We start from the raw sequence: 14,312 nt of genomic DNA, 5'->3' as shown, positions 1-14,312 counted from the left end.
TATGATTATAATAACAAGTGTAGTAAAGATTGCAATATATATTTCACCTAGTCTGAAATAATAGAAGCGTTAAACGGGATTCTTCCAATCCCTAACATCTAAACAGGTTTTGCAAAAACAGGTGTTGGGGTTTTAGATATATTGAAATTGTATTAAGAGAAGTATTTTATGGTTGATATAGATAATAAGATGTTTATATTCATATTTTACCATGTAAGTGCAAAGATATTTTGCACAAAACAAGCATTAAATTTTATGCATTAAACACAGGATTTACCTTTCCAATAAAACGAAACTTTACTGACACAGACAACATTTATGCCAAGCATAACAACTCGGCCACCTCCGGCAAGCTTCAAGATAGACCTCATTAATACAATCGTAACAACTCGGCCATTGTCGAAGTGTTCTGATTGTTGTAAAACTGTGAACCGCAGCCTTGCAGGTGCCCTTCATGTATATGAGCCGCATCGTGCGATTTTGGGCCTTCGGACATAATGATTACAAATGAAATAATCATTAGTAAAAAATGCCAAAAATAATGATTTTTTCTATGTAAATCAATTTCTTCCAAACTTCTTTCTTTTAAAGATTTGTCATTGGTGCATCATTTTCTCGATAATTTATAACCATTGGTTTACTCATGTTTCCATAGCAACCAAGGATTTCGTCCCAACATATTTTGACCGGAATAATAGTCTGTGTTTAAAATGGCCAAATGTATTAAAAATACAAAAATGATTAATTATTTTTATCTTAATTAATGGTCCTTGAAGATTCTGTGATAAGAAAATAATCTAAATTATAAGCTAGTTGTAATATTGATACATTAAGTTTGCACTTCATTTGAATAATGTGCTTTCGTAACGACGTCATTTGCATGACGTCAAATTTAGTATTAAAAATGCGCAATACATGGTCTTTCTTGTAAGCACGTATCTAACGCAATTTAAGTGATATCATCATGAAATTTTCAGAATATATTCCTGAAATATCATTTCATTCAAATACCTTAAAACATTGTAATAGCAAATATATGTCCGAAGGCCCAAAATCGCGCGACGCTGCTCATATATATATATACAATGGATCATTATGTTTTAATTAGTATGAAATGAAGAAAAACACCTCAAACTGATAATAATTCGTTGGATATTTACTTTTTGTGTACAGAACTAATATAAAATATCATTATCTGGTAATATTTCTTGTTTCTTGCAATATGCTTTAACCCATAATCCTGATCTGAATAACAACCCACTTTTGGTACAGAACAATTTGTACATGAAGGACTTACCATATCAAAAATCATGAAATGCCACTCATGAAATACAGCTTTTGGTGCTTACTCTTTGAAATATATTGCGATCTTACACTGAAATTAATGTATATATATTCAGAATATGGGGAAATTTGCATGAATGATCCAGATGTTATAGCTGTTCTGTAACCTTGCAACTTCCTTTTATCTAGCAATTTTTCCAATTTCAATTTATGAGGCAATAAGATTGCCACTGAAAGGCTCCTGCTGAATTTCTAATAAAATTGTTTCTTGTTTTATGTTCTAGTCTCAAACCTTTATGTTGATTTATAAAGTTATTGAACCTTCATAGCTGATGTTGTCTAACTGATAGTGCAAATCAAGTTGGCTTTTTATGCTCCAGAAAATCTTGTACTTTGTTTTTGTGTTACCTGTATTCCATTAAGAATGATATTCTTTATACTCTAATATCTTACGCCAAAATGGTATGTCAGTAAAAAGTTGCTACTCCAACTCAATCTTCACTTTACCTAAATCCGTTCACATGTCCCTGGCTGAAAAAAGAGATGAATAAATATATTCTTATCAAGTAAATGATCGGTCAGTTATTTGCTTTAATAACAAGTAAATCTGGACATGACTTTAAAAGAGTGCCGATTATTGCTAATATGATAAAAATGATATTTTGGTACTTTTCGCACATTTCAAGGTTATTTAAAGTTTTAATTAATAAAATGATAAGCATTAATGCCAAAGTAAATGATTGCATAATTATCTCTTATTTTTGTTCTTTTCAGAACTATCTGATCTAGTTTGAAAAGGTTTCTTTGCCAGTTACAGAAACTTAAGGCCAAAAACAAAATCTTTGTTATCATTAACATTTAAAAAAAGGGGGGGGGGTTGGTAGGTATGCATAACTTTATTATTTTTCGATTTATTTATTTTTTTAGAACCGGGTTTGTGTACAAAACAAATCTATATCAGGGTATGTAACTATTGTAGAAAAATTTAAGTATAAAAAGGTCAAATTTTAACATGTTTACTGAAAAATTGCACATTATTTAGGGAATTACCGAAAAAAATCAAACTACAGAAATAAAGGGGTTTAATAAGGGTCGGGAAGAAAAAAAAAGAGTCGGTTGGGTTTATGGAAACAAACATATTTTTTTACACCTGATAAGCCATTAGTAAGAACTACTGATTCTTGGCATAAAACAATATTTTTGTATGATGAGAATGTTTTTATTGGACTAGCAGTGCCGAAGGAAAAATCCTGTTACGTATTTCAAACATATCTTGGAATCTTCATTAACTTGATCTGTTTAACATCTGCAAGTTACCTTTTCCTAACATTTTAATATGAATGTAAAATTAAATAAGAAAAACATGTTTATATTATGGCCACTATAAAATGACCATCATAAAAACATGAATGACAGTATGGTGGAAACCAGCTTATCACAGTAATTAAATAAACTCAATTCCTAAGGATAATATGGTTAAACCCTTTTATTTGCTTAGATTTGACTGTAAAATTGATAAAGAGTTTTTCTTTAAAAGTGTCCTCTTACAGACGAAACGAAGAAGCCGTTTCGCTAGGAATCCGTTGTGGTGAAGCTGATGATAAAATTGGTGTTCGTCCAAGTAAAATGGTTTCTTAATGCGTCTGTAAGAGGACATTTTTGAAGAAAAACGAGTAACTGTATCTGACTTGTATGATGGTAAGTGTATTGCATATATAAATGAGCAAATAAATAAATACAGATTTATAAATAGATAAATAGAAATATTTTGCCGAAAGACAAACATTATCATGGCCGTTCTATTCTAAATACAATGTATCGGATAGTGGGATTACTCGAAATTCTCGTGCACGGTCCGCTTACAACCGTAAGGCCACTACTTTTATATAAATTGGTTTACAAAACCGGCGGGTCTAATTTTCCGAAAAGTACAAAAAAAATAAAAAATGAATTTCACTATTTTTTCAAAATTATTTTCCCCACCGTATTGATTTTGGTGCGAAACGAAAGAAAAATGCACAGATAAGAGTACGAATGCAGTAGATCTCGACTGGGTTGTTGTTCCGTGGCCGTATTTGCCAATTTATAGTGGTAGCATGTGAGCCAGTCAACTGTTATGGCAGCGCCGATGGCAATGGCGGAATTGACGATGGCAGTCATTCTTTGTATGAAATAATTAATTAAAATATGCAGGAGTTGTTAAAATAACAATAGCAATAAACAGCCGACACAAACAATAACTGTCACGTGATTGTTGTTATTCCCCGCCAATTTAGGTCATGAAAATATTGTTGTTTATAGATAAAAAATAAAATTGTCAGCGGCTGCCATCGAATTAGTAGACACAAATATCTGTAAATTATGTGTGAGAAAAACATTTTATGGTTAAATATCAAATAACAGTGCACTAAGTGTGAGTGGTGAAATCGAAAGTAAAATTTCTAAGTAGACACCGGTGACCTAGTTTCACAAGTTCGGTCGATGGTGTTTATGGATTTGAAGTCACAAAATGTTTTGGAAATACTTGTTATTGAGTCAATGTAAAGCTTGTGTTTATTCTAGATTACACGTTTATTCATGTTTGGGTTAAAAGTAGAGTAAAAACAATGAAAGAGTTGAACACATGTCTCAATGACATTTTAATACTAATGCCAGGAAACAACACGGAAAACTATTTTGAATAAGTCCATTTCAATTTGTAATGAACTTGATATTTCACTATAAATGAGATTTGTTGTTGCAACCAAGGAATACTCTTTAAAATGAAAAATAAACAAGCATGAAGTATATATGCCCTGTGAACTCGTGTATACACAAAATGGCGGAGTTGGGAGAAGATGAAAATATCCGATACATAATTATGGATTTCTCTGTTACTATCATTGGTACATAATGTTAAGTCACATGCTAGATTTATTATTTTGTTATGTGATTTTTATGTACTGATGTGGTAATTTGCTGCAAGATTTGAATTTGAAATGGATTTGGTGAACATCCCATGGTAAATATCCCGGTCCGAAAATATCCGAACTTAGCATGGAATCGGGTTACACACAACTAGGACCCACCATCGTAAAGGTTATTAAAACTCAAATCTAGGTCTAGTTTGGTTTTTAGTTTTTCAGGAATTGCTTTCACAATGTTAAAGCTCAAATGTCTTCATAAAATGTTACTTCCTTATTTACTAAATTGGTAATTATTTCACTTTATTGGCATTTTCCAATATTGAAATAACTGAAACAATGTTTAGAAAATATTATGTATTGTTTTAATACAGTGCATTTTTTTGTATTTTAATGCGTAAAATTGCCTTCTCTTTTTTTCAATTTAATATTGTTCAGTTTAGTGTTCTGCATTCACTTTTGCTTTAGCATACCCTTGAAGCTTAACAAATGTCTTGCTGAGTGATATTCAATGTATCTTTGATAAAAAGTGTAGTTTATACATGTAAACATGTTTTATAGTCAATTTCATTGATGTTTTATATGCACAGTATGTAAGATTTAAACTGTGTGTTTAATTAGAACTTTGAAACTTTGAGTGTATTAAAACATGCATTAATAGCAGTTTAAAAATTTAAAATGTCATGTAAATAAAATTTCAATGTTTTTATGTTGTTCTCTGATTTTTACCCTTAAAGAGTATGTTTTGTGATTTTTTTCCTTTTTTTTTTTTTTTTTTTTCGACCGCCCGGTGGACATTTTTCCCAAAAAATCTTGTAAACCAAAAAATAAAAAAGGAGTGGCCTAAGAAGACACTTTTTCAATAGCTCTGCTGAGGGTATCATCGTATAAGTATTTTAAGACCTTGTTGTGGGTATCCATGGTATGATTTGGTGAATCTTAAATAAAGAAATGCCTACTTTGCACAACAGGGCTCAATTTGAAGTCATTCTGAGGTGTTTCATCCATGTTCACTGTGTGGGTTATTGTAATAAAACTGTTACCAGGCCAATATTGTGTGTTTGATGCCTAAGTTCTGACTCCATCTAACCCTAACATAACCATCCAGAGTTACCATTTAACTGTTGTATTAATGGTCTTTCATCCTGGAAGTGTATTTTTAGCTCCTCGAATATTTCATTTCAGGAGAAAATTCAGTTGATGAATGAGATGTTGGCAATTTAAAAAATGAAGAAAAAAAATGAACATGGATTTGTTTTGTTATGAATTATTAAACAGTTACACTGCTTGAATTTTTATTATGACAAAATATCTGTAAAAGAATTAAAATTGATTGGAAAATGTAGACATTTCAGGGTGTCTAATCAATCTTGAGGATAGACTTAAGTGTAGAAGAAAGACTTGGTCAAAATGTCTCCTTAACTAAACGTCAGTGACAAGCGCAGGCCCCTCCTGGCTGATTTAGAGAATTAAAAGGAAAACATTCCACGGAAGTGTTAAATATGGACACAGAAGCCTGTGGGAAAATTAGATATAAGAAATAGATCGTATAGTGCCAGACAAAACGAAAAATTTACACGATCAATGAAAGTAATTTGTAAGAAATGTCAAGTTTTGGAGTGAAATGCCTTAATTTGTTTGCAGCTGAATATATTTGGATTTTATGTGACTTCATGCATCTTACATCTAGAAAAATATGAACGGAAGTTAGAATGATATGCGAGGCTGTTTTGGCACAGCTGCTAGACAGCGTGAAATGTTTCATTCCCGATTCTGTTATTATTATTAAGTCTGTTTTAGCCAGAAATGAAATCTAATCATGAAGGACTGGGTTAGTTTGCAGATTGGGGGCGGATATTGCGTAAATAATGGGAAAACCTGGGCAAAAATCTTGGCACACAGGAAGATTGATGTTTTCTGAGAATTTATTGTTCCTTTGACATTCTTGTGATATGTTATTACCGGTACTACAGCTACATTTTTTGAATGAGTATTATGAATTAGAACATGTTGGAATGAATGTGTGAGTGACTAAAATTCATTTTAGAAATTGAAAGTTCTTGGCTTTAATTGAGTTTTAGATAAAAAAGATTAGGCCATTAAGTGTTAAAATAATCATGTTTTGGGATAGATTGATGATATTGGAATAAAAAAGTGACAAGTGAAACATATGATTTTCGGAATGTAATACTGGATCTTGCATGAGTTTAATAGTCATTTAAATCTGTGGAAATTTAACAATTTGATATCAAGTGGAAGTAACTATTGTTAACTCGTTTCCAACATGTTTAAGTCCTTATTATCTCCCTTTTGGGTTGAAAAATCTCAGCTGGAGTCGCAGAAGACTTCTGTAAGTATATTATGGTATCTAATTAGCTTGTTGTTTGTTTTAAAGGAATAAATGGTAAAGCTATATTTTCCATTAAAGTATTCTGGTCCGCATTAATCAAGCAATAAATAATAATTTTACCATCATTACTAAAGGCAAATCAAGATATTAGCCCAATCATATCATTGAATATATCAGATACTAGAGCACGATTGTTTTCAAGTTTGAATATTTCTGGGTGGTAATAATAATATCCATATACAAAATGATAGTTTGATTCATCGATTCAAACAGTCCTAAAGAATATTTGATTTTGGAATTAAAATGTCCAATCTGATTTGGAATTCTTGATCTTATGATGTTTTGGTGTACATGCTTGTCGATAAGATAGCGAAGGAAGTTAATAAGTGAACTTTGTACACTTGTAAACTATAAAAATGTATTTGTACAGGAGTATTAAGTTCCAACATTTGTTTTAGATATTTCTTGGCACCTTGATTAACTCATAATTTTTCATTTCTTAAGCTATTCACTGATATTTTCGATATTTCTTGAGTGATGTCCCTTGAATAAGTCGCCTGCGTTTTACATATTTCTTGAGTGATGTCCCTTGATTAAGGCACACTTGTTTTACATATTTCTTGAGTGATCTCCCTTGATAATGATGAACTCGCAATTGTTTTACATATTTCATGAGTGATGTCCCTTTATAAATGCACAATTGTTTTACATATTTCTTGAGTGATGTCCCTTTATTTATGTATAATTGTTTTACATATTTCTTGAGTGATGTCCCTTTATTTATATTCAATTGTTATACTTTTTTAAGCTATGTTCTTTCGTAAATGATATTTTCAGAAATATCTCTCAGTTTTATTTCAATATTCAATGCAATATATAATGGGGGGGGGGGATCGGGGGGGGGGGGGGGTCGGGGGGGGATCGGGGGGGGGGGGGGTCGGGGGGGATCGAGGGAAACCTCTATGATTCCATCTTGATGAGGTTTTCTTGAATATAAGTAGAAGCTGTTTCAAGAAGTTAACATTTCAAGAAATTTGAGTGGCAGCTTGTTCTTGCAATATCCTCATCATAATTATATTAGAGGAAGGCATATACATGGCAGTAAGTGGCCTGTGCAGTGTCAGAAAAGTAAACAGAAAGCAATATTTGTCAACTCCGCTAAAAAATAAAAATGCTTATTCAAATGCCGGGGCACTTTAGTGTTGAGAATCCAATGTATGTTTTGCTTGCAGATTACACTGTAAAGAATAATAGTCAGCTTGAAGTTATGCTATGACCTGTATTTTCATAATGCAAAATTGGCTTACAGTTGAAATATATCCCACTATTACAGAATTAATCTTACATGAATTAAGTTTGGATCAGTGGACCTGAATTAAGTGTTACATTTCTATAAATGTCCAAAGTTCATCTGTAAAGAAGTTATTTTTCTTTAAGTATGCTTAATTGAAGGATTTGAAAGCAAGATTAACACAAAGAACTGGTGGAATTTGGTAAAATGACCAAGGTCCTTGTTTTTCTAAACATAATGTTTTGACTATATATCTCTGAGTTTGTAATTATATAAAAATAAAGATATTACGTCCATAACCATGTAAGTTTGGACCAATAGTAAATTAAGTTTGATCAAGAGGATATACAGTTCTTCCAAGTAAATTTCCTCCCTTGTGCAATATATATGATGGTAAAATTACCTCCCAAAAATATGATGTAAATTGCCTTCCTTATGGTCTTAAGTTGTAAGTAAAATAACCGGGCTTGAGTCATAAATGAAAGTAAATTTACCCCTTGTGTCATCAATGAAAGTAAAAATAAAAAATAAATTCCATGTCATATGTGAAAGAAAAAAATCTATGTTGTGGCATCAATAAAAGTAAAAATGCTTCACTTATTTCATAATTACAAGTGAAATTCCCCCCTGGTGTCATAATTGAAAGAAAATTGTTTATAAATAAAAGTATAATTACCTCCCTTTTGTCATAAATGAGCCAGTCCCCTAATACTTAGTTCAAATTTCTAAAGCCTTGTCTGTTGGAAGAACTAAACAAATAGCCTTTTACTGCTTTTAAAAGTCAGTTATGAATTATATAAGAGTTATTGTCCTTACAAGATATGATTTGCATATGAGTTATGACCCTTACAAGATAATTATTGCCATATGAGTTATTTCCTTAACAAGATATGATTTCCCTATGTGTTATGGTCCTTACAAGATATGATTTGCAGATCAGTTATGGCCCTTACAAATTATATTAGTACATGAATTATGGCACTTACACCATTTGATTTGTAGATCAGTTATGGCCCTTACAAGATATATTTGGATGAGTTATGGCACTTTAGATCCCTGATTATATTGGGGGATACAGTTATCTGTATTTAATACAGAGAATGAAAACAAGATGAAGGTCAAAGATGAAGACGATAGCTGTGAACAAAATATAATTACTGAAGTCTTGCCTGAAGCATGTTCGCATGTTGAACTTTCAGATATTGTTAAATTAACAAAAACATTCTCCATTTTCAAATTGGGAAAAAAAATAGATCAAGTTGAACATAATGTTTTCCATGCCTTGGGGCCCTTTTTGGTCAAAACATGTTTTGTTTACTATGTTAGTGTTGATGGAATGTGGTTTCATGATGATAGAGTTTTATTAAGCCAGGTTTTAAAAAAACAAGGTGCTGCAAAGGGGTACTATTATAGAGCTCAAGGGGAAAAGAAAACTTTTTATCAGGCTGTAGTATAAGGTTTCAACTGCTTGTATACTTTTATAAACACACAAGTTTCAAACAAAACAAAATAAACTGATTATCTAAAGTCCTTAAGTCGAAAAAGGTAGAAGGGTCACCTGGGTGCTTGATGTTGGTCACCATGAGAACAGAAGAAATGCTATTGAAAAAGGACAGCAACCTTTCATAACTCTTTGGCTAACAATGAGGCCTTTAACAAGTTAAAATGTTTAATGACTTAAATTCATTGAATTCAGCGATTGCCAAATTGTTCTGTGTTTTGTCCATCAACTTGGTCAGTTTTGTGTTCATCCTGTATGATGGTCAATCAAGCACTGTCCTCAATGTGAACTTTGCAACTGAATGAACTGTTTTAACAATCATCAGGTTGTTTATAGGCATATTTTTGACAAGACCATTGCATACTGAAATGTTTTTATTAGATAACTTTGAGAGAAAAAATTACAACATAATTATATTTTTTTAATTCTTTGGCTTCTAAGTTGCTCCTGTAATTAATTGATCTTGGTCTGGCACAATTAACCACTGCCCAGCCCACCACCACAGCCCACCTGGTGGTCAGTTAAACATGGACAAGGAGTTTGTAAACCAACTCAAGTGGCCCTGCTCCTTTGTCCTAATGAGTTTAAACCGTAGTTGCTCTGGTAAACACAATAAAATTGTATTGTGATAAATATAAATCCTTGAAAATGCCATCAGAAACTGGCGTATTTATTACTTGTTTTCTCCTATTTTGAAATTAAAAGTAAACTTGGACGCTTTTAGGGGTGGGGCGCAAATCAGGGATGCCATGGTGAAAAACAAGTACTGTAACTCATAGTGGACAACACTTAATAAACCAGACAACCTATAGTTTAAGGACAAGCAGATTAGCTGTGTCATCAGAACATTTGTTTTTACTGTATTTCCCTTGTATTCAACTTCTTTTATTGATTGCTGTTTTATATCTTGCATTTCCATATTATGGTTATTGATTTGCATGTATCATAAATGATTATTAGAGGGACTACATTTTTATCACACTGCTGGCTAGCATGCATTGTGATGATCACCAATATATTGGATTGATTTTCAAACCATGAACAGCTCTCAAAAGAAAAGATAAAAAAAAAGATGGCTTTTATTACAGATTTTAATGTATTATCGACATGTTTTGTTAAAATTATGCAGACATATTAGTGCTATTAAACTCACTCGACTTGAACAAAAGCATAAGTTTGAAGTTCTTTTATATATGCTTGAAGGATTAGGTTGCGTGTAAAGTTATAATGATAGATAGTTTGCCTGGAGCCTCTTACATGTGAAAATACCAGCGTTCATGTTTTAAGTTCACATCGGAATTTGAATTGTTTAAAGAGATAATTAATTGCATGAAGAAAGCTCAAGTGTAAGAAAGTTAACTCTTAAGTCAGTTCTTATTTTTATAGAAACAAAAGTACTCTAAATAGCTGTGCGGATATAACATAACATCATGAGAAAGGTAATCTATTTATATTTGAAATTTGAATCCAATTATTTGATTGATCATGGATTGCTTTTGACTGTTTAACTGATGGGAAATATATATTGTTGTTTAACAAATTAAATTGTAAAAATTATTACGAATGAAATGTATGCTCAATATTTAGTCCTTATTTCGTGCATTCACTGGGAGGATTGCAGCATAAAAAGATGGTTAAAAATTATAAGGTTTGCATGGCAGACTCATAGGGTTTTCTTTGTCTGGCATCGGCATCATCCGCATCATCCGCATCATCCGCATCAAATGTTCATTCTGATCAATAACTTTTGAACAACTTGTTAAAGAAGCCTGAGGGGTTGACACTTACTATTTTTTCAAGGGCTGGTATTCAATATTACTCTAATTGAATGTAAGAACAATGAAGGTAATCGGATTAGTTGTTATTATTAACTGACCAATATAGTGAAGGAAGTCAATGGTATATGACCATAAGATTGACTTAAGTCACATTGAATACCTTCTCAGAGTGGATCAGTGGTCTAGTGGTTACACCCTTGACTGTCAATCAAGGGGTGGCAGGTTCGATTCCCGGCCACAACACTAAACAAATACTAATCTTACGGGAGGGATGTTAAAAGGGGGTTCCGTGTGACAGTGCTATACACTGGTGTACGTTCAAGAACCAGGGTAGCTCTAACCAAGGTTACATTCTGCCTGTTCACTTTGCTTCAAAAAATTATAACAGTCCATGCTTGTTTAACAAAATTTCTCTTGATGTTTAGTGATAAAGGGCTCTTAACTTGCACAGGTTTGTATTTTAAAAGTGCATAATAAATGAAGTGTTCAAATATTCGCAAAAGTTTATTCAAGTCCTGATCATATGGATAAAATATCGTGAGTATGAATCATGTGTTTGAAAGGCATTGAGTACGCACTGAGGGTCTCAATTTGTTTGCATGTTTTGGCGATTGCATCATCATTTAGTATCCTTAAAAGGTTAAAATCTAGTGTATGCAGATCTGCTTTCATTCAAAATAACATAATTAATTACAAAGGAATAACGAATGCAAATCATTTTAATCTTCTACAAATTCGGGATCCCGGGACACTGTAAGTGTTGAAAATGCGAACTATTTTAATGCTTTGGGAATTTCTTAGCCCATATAAACTGTATGTCAAACCCTGTATGCAGTTTGGTCATGGTCGGTAGAAGATCTCTCTATGGAAAGGTCATAGCTACTTGAGTAGAAAAATGATGGGTGCTGACCAAATAGATTAAACATCTGATTTCTAGTCAGAGTTTTTATTGAATTCAGGGGTACAATGTACAGTTGCGGGACTTGAGGTAAATATTCCGATTCTAACTGTGTCTGACTGTACATTTGTTGCCATGTGCCTCTGTTGGTGATCAAACCTAAATACCATCCCCTCTGCAGGTGCACCCTCTATTGCGTTGCTGTTAAAGCTTGCTCAATATCCAGACAGTTAATATATACATCACAAAAAAATGGTTATACGGGTAGTTATTTCCTTCTTTTGTATTTTGTCCATGAATTTTTCAAACTACGGACAATTTGCGAACCCTATTAGGTATATCGTGCGACATGCAACGCATGCGGCGCCATACTACTTTGAATGTAATTTTATTGATTTTAGTTGCAAGATTAATTTGTGATACAATCTCAAACCACACATTCAACACAATCCAGCACAATTACTCTGTCATATTGTGTCAGGCAATATAAAAGAATTGCATAATATTTCTTGCAACTATAGGTCGCATTAGTGCAAAATGCCGCTGGCAAGCTCAGCGTAATTTTTAATATCTTTCAGAATGATTGACATTCTGCAGCGTGCTCATTTTCTGATACTAAATAAATTGGGTTTCATTTCCTTTCGTATCTCAGGTGACAATCTTAAGCTTCCATTTATGACTGGAAAACTCTTATTCAACATGATATAATTCAAATTGAGTATATATAATCCAAGTTCACTTTATCAGATCATTTTATTGGTTAAAGTACAATTGAATTATGATATTCCATAAAAAACAATTCCATAAAAAGTAAATAATTTTGATAAAAATATATCCTAATTTAACTTAATAACCACATTTCTCATGCTGAGGAGGATCAAATTAAAGTTCAGTTCAATTCAAGGCGCACGATAGGTTAATGCAAAATAAAAAATAAACCACACCTATTTATTTGAAAATGTAAAAAAAATAAAATTAAATTGTGCGCTGCACCTATATTTTAATTGCCAACCAGATTTTTTTGTGGTAATAAATTTTTTTAAAGGTTGAAAAATAATCAAGTATAATTTTCCTATGCTAGTTTAATTTTTTTGTAAAGGGAAGTAACTGCTGTGTGGTGTTTTAGGTACTGTATTTAAGGTACAGATAAAAATCATACGCTTTTTTGTTTTGATTAAAATTAAAATGCTTTTTTGTTTTGATTAAAATTAAAATGGTACCATTCCGATTCAGCATTTAATGTTCAAACAAAAGCCTCCAAAAAATGGGACAATTAAGAAACCAATTGATCAGTATAGATTTGTCCAGCCAGTGAAAAGGGGTCATTTCAGGGAAGTGGCCAAGAGGGGGTTTGATCCAGATTTTAACAGCTAATGAAATTGTCAAAGGTTGATCCTGATTTTTCCAGTCATTGGAAAAATACTGTCCATCATTGTCACACCAGTAACACCATGGTGAAGTAGCAAGGTGGAAGGATTTTCTATAATGGAAATTTCCAATAAAATATTCATGGTTGATTATGATGGGTCTGATTCTCTGTCTGGGGAGCTGTCTGACACCTTCTGTACTAAACTAGGGACATATCTGGTGTTCCTATACTGACTATAAAGATGTGAATACAGGATCACAGATTCAATCAATGGAATCATCCTTCGATGAAATCTGAATTCAGTGATTTTGTAGTATTATGTAAACATATATTTTGATTTGTTTTAACAGCATATTTCTTTTTGCAGTTCACTTTCTTAATAATATGTTTACAATTATGTGATGTTGAACTGCGCATTGTTCATAAACTTTATTTACCAAAGTATCAATCAATTAAACTATTAAATAACTGTAACATCAAAGACATCGCTCTATGTTTCTGATTACTGTTGAATACATTGTTCGTGATACTTCATGAATTATCTGTCATAGCATTGCCTCATTTTATAGAATCCAGCATGAAATTAATTAATAATTGATAAACCTTTCACATTATACTGTCTGAGAACTTGTTATCGTCACCTAATGGGTAAATGGAACATATTATTGGTGATCGCTGAGTGGTATGGTATCAGACTCTGGATCAGAGGTTCCCTGGGTTAGATTCTAGTGTTTAAGGTATGGTATCAGACTCTGGATCAGAGGTTCCCTGGGTTAGATTCTAGTGTTTAAGGTATGGTATCAGACTCTGGATCAGAGGTTCCCTGGGTTAGATTCTAGTGTTTAAGGTATGGTATCAGACTCTTGATCAGAGGTTCCCTGGGTTAGATTCTAGTGTTTAAGGTATGGTATCAGACTCTGGATCAGAGGTTCCCTGGG

General features: G+C 32.5%; 1 protein-coding gene across 6 annotated transcripts in view; it reads left to right on the top strand.

Annotated features, from left to right (window-relative positions):
• The window catches only part of LOC128222840 (ras-specific guanine nucleotide-releasing factor RalGPS2-like), a 71,575-nt gene that overhangs the window by 688 nt on the left and 56,575 nt on the right, over positions 1 to 14,312 (top strand). For 2 of the 6 annotated variants that reach the window (XM_052931979.1, XM_052931978.1), the window contains exon 1: positions 6,149 to 6,537. The exons of 1 other annotated variant lie outside the window; for it this stretch is intronic. In XM_052931979.1, coding sequence (XP_052787939.1) covers positions 6,472 to 6,537 — 66 coding nt within the window. In that variant the 5' untranslated portion in view covers positions 6,149 to 6,471. Of the gene's footprint in view, positions 1 to 6,148; positions 6,538 to 10,566; positions 10,769 to 14,312 lie in introns of those variants that run through there. 3 more of the 6 variants (XM_052931980.1, XM_052931982.1, XM_052931981.1) reach the window with 3 other exon arrangements.

This window comes from Mya arenaria, chromosome 17 (genome assembly GCF_026914265.1).
Source record: "Mya arenaria isolate MELC-2E11 chromosome 17, ASM2691426v1".
Taxonomy (NCBI): Eukaryota; Metazoa; Mollusca; class Bivalvia; order Myida; family Myidae; genus Mya; species Mya arenaria.
The sequence above is the reverse complement of the archived record's forward strand: the minus strand, read 5'-3'. Positions and strand labels throughout refer to the sequence as shown.